At 39.4% G+C, this 2,018-nt stretch overlaps 1 protein-coding gene across 1 annotated transcript; it reads left to right on the top strand.

Annotated features, from left to right (window-relative positions):
- Nucleotides 1–295: 295 nt before the first annotated feature.
- On the top strand, nucleotides 296–1,394 carry LOC110622250 (E3 ubiquitin-protein ligase SGR9, amyloplastic). Its single transcript, XM_021766706.2, has one exon. The coding sequence runs from the start codon at nucleotides 417–419 to the stop codon at nucleotides 1,251–1,253; it is 837 nt and encodes a 278-aa protein (XP_021622398.1). The 5' UTR covers nucleotides 296–416; the 3' UTR covers nucleotides 1,254–1,394.
- The last annotated feature ends 624 nt before the right edge of the window (nucleotides 1,395–2,018 follow it).

Here is a 2,018-nt window from a genome sequence, read left to right as displayed (position 1 = left end):
ACCCTATACATAAAATTTAAATACGATCCGAATTTACAATGAATATAAATTTTTAAATTTAAATTCACCTCAAATTTAATTATAAATATTTAAATTCGTCCTAATCGCCATCCCTGCCACCAATGTGAAAATTTAAGAATTGCAGAATTTCATCTTTTATATTTCTAATCTCTAACAAAGTAAATCTATAATAAAATTTACCCAATCTATCAATTATTAATATATATCACATGCTCATGAGACTATTCATTCAGTTTTCAATATCTATACACCATCATGCTTATGTATCCAAAATAAAGTAATAATTAAGGGAGAGGTTTTATCATTAGAAGGGTACAAATGGGTGGGTCAAATTCACATAAAAACCCACGCTTTCTCTCAATCTGCAGTGGAAGTCACAGACACACGATCCCATAATGGAGCTGCGAGAAGCAACCACCACCATCATCTCTGCTCTCTCCACTCTCTCTCCACCGCAGCTTTCAGATCTTACCCACTCCATCCTTTCTCAATCTCTCTATCATCACCACCGTCTCTCCTCTCTCCTCTCCTCTCCCTCCTCCTTCTTCTTCACTCTCCACTATCTCCATTCTCTTTCCCTCCCTCACAAAACCCTTCTCATTGCCAAACATTTCCTTTCCTCCCTCCACCAACTCACCCGTCACTTCCACCCACCTCCACTCCCTCCTCATCCCTCCGCCACCATCAAACACCGGGATCTTGACGCAGCGTTGCTTCTCCTACTCCTTTGTGAAGTCCATCAATATAACCCTGAAATACTCAAAACCCCACGTACTGAATGGGGGAGAATTTTAAGCAAACGCTATTCTGATTCCATTTTAATGCAGTCTGGAGTTGGGGTGCATTACGGTGGCGTCCTTTTACCGTTCGTTGAGATGATAATAAGGTGTTGGAGGTTTGTTTCTGTAATGGGTGGTTGTGGAAGGAAGGAGAGGAGAGAGGTGGCAGCTGCACCATCAGCAGTAGTGGCGCTACCGACGGTGGAGTTGAAAGGAGGTGGTGGTGGGGAGTGTGTTATATGTAGAGAAGAGATGAGAGAAGGAAGAGACGTGTGTGAGTTGCCATGTGAACATTTGTTTCATTGGATGTGCATATTGCCATGGTTGAAGAAGAAGAACACTTGCCCGTGTTGCAGGTTTCAGCTTCCCACCGAAGATGTGTTGGGAGAGATCCAACGGCTGTGGAGTTTTCTGATCAAGAAAGATTTTTTTGCTGAGCAACGTGTAATGTAACAGCTGAGCGTTGTAGAATCACAAGTTGATGATAGTGACACGTGTGGTTAACCACAGAGGCAAGTGTATGTATAGATTAGAAAATAAAAATAAATGAAAATGATAATGATAGAATTTCTTTTTCTTTTTCTTTTTCTTTTAGGGTTGCAAAATAAATAGTAATAGTGAGAATAATAATTTAGAAAAAAATTTCAATTATTCGTTGTATTGTAATTTGTTCAGGTACTGCAACAGTTTTCATATATTTTAACATATTGAAATTGTTAACATCATTGGAAAAAGAATACATGAAAAATGATTTTCCAAATTTAAATATTGAAAAACAAAAAAAATGAGGCTATAGAATAAGATTAATTTAATTAAAATTATTTCGATGATTTTCTCATGCGACTCGATAAAATTAATAATCTAAAGCTAAAGAGAAAGGGAAGGGAGCGGAAGCATTATATGCAAGTTCTGGTCTTGGGTATTAGGTCGACGACACCGATAGTTGCTGCGAGGGGTCGGTGTTGGTGTTGGTGTTGGTGTTGGTGGTTGTCGTTGTGGTTCCTTTGCCCTTAGGGGTAGAGGAACCATAGGTTTTTGCCCGAAAAAGGTGGTTACCCCTCTGCCCCCTTTTCAATTCGGGTTGTATAGTTGTTTCTCTCCAATTTGTGTATGTCTCTGTGGAAGGGTTTCTTTGTTGATCGGAGTTGTTTTGTTGCCTTTTGGGTCCCTGTCCTTTGGCCTTTCCTCATTGTGGATGGGTTTGTTAGGAATAGTTTT

This window comes from Manihot esculenta, chromosome 9 (genome assembly GCF_001659605.2).
Source record: "Manihot esculenta cultivar AM560-2 chromosome 9, M.esculenta_v8, whole genome shotgun sequence".
Lineage (NCBI taxonomy): Eukaryota > Viridiplantae > Streptophyta > Magnoliopsida > Malpighiales > Euphorbiaceae > Manihot > Manihot esculenta.
Note: the sequence above shows the minus strand (reverse complement) of the source record. Positions and strands in the feature narration are given on the sequence as shown.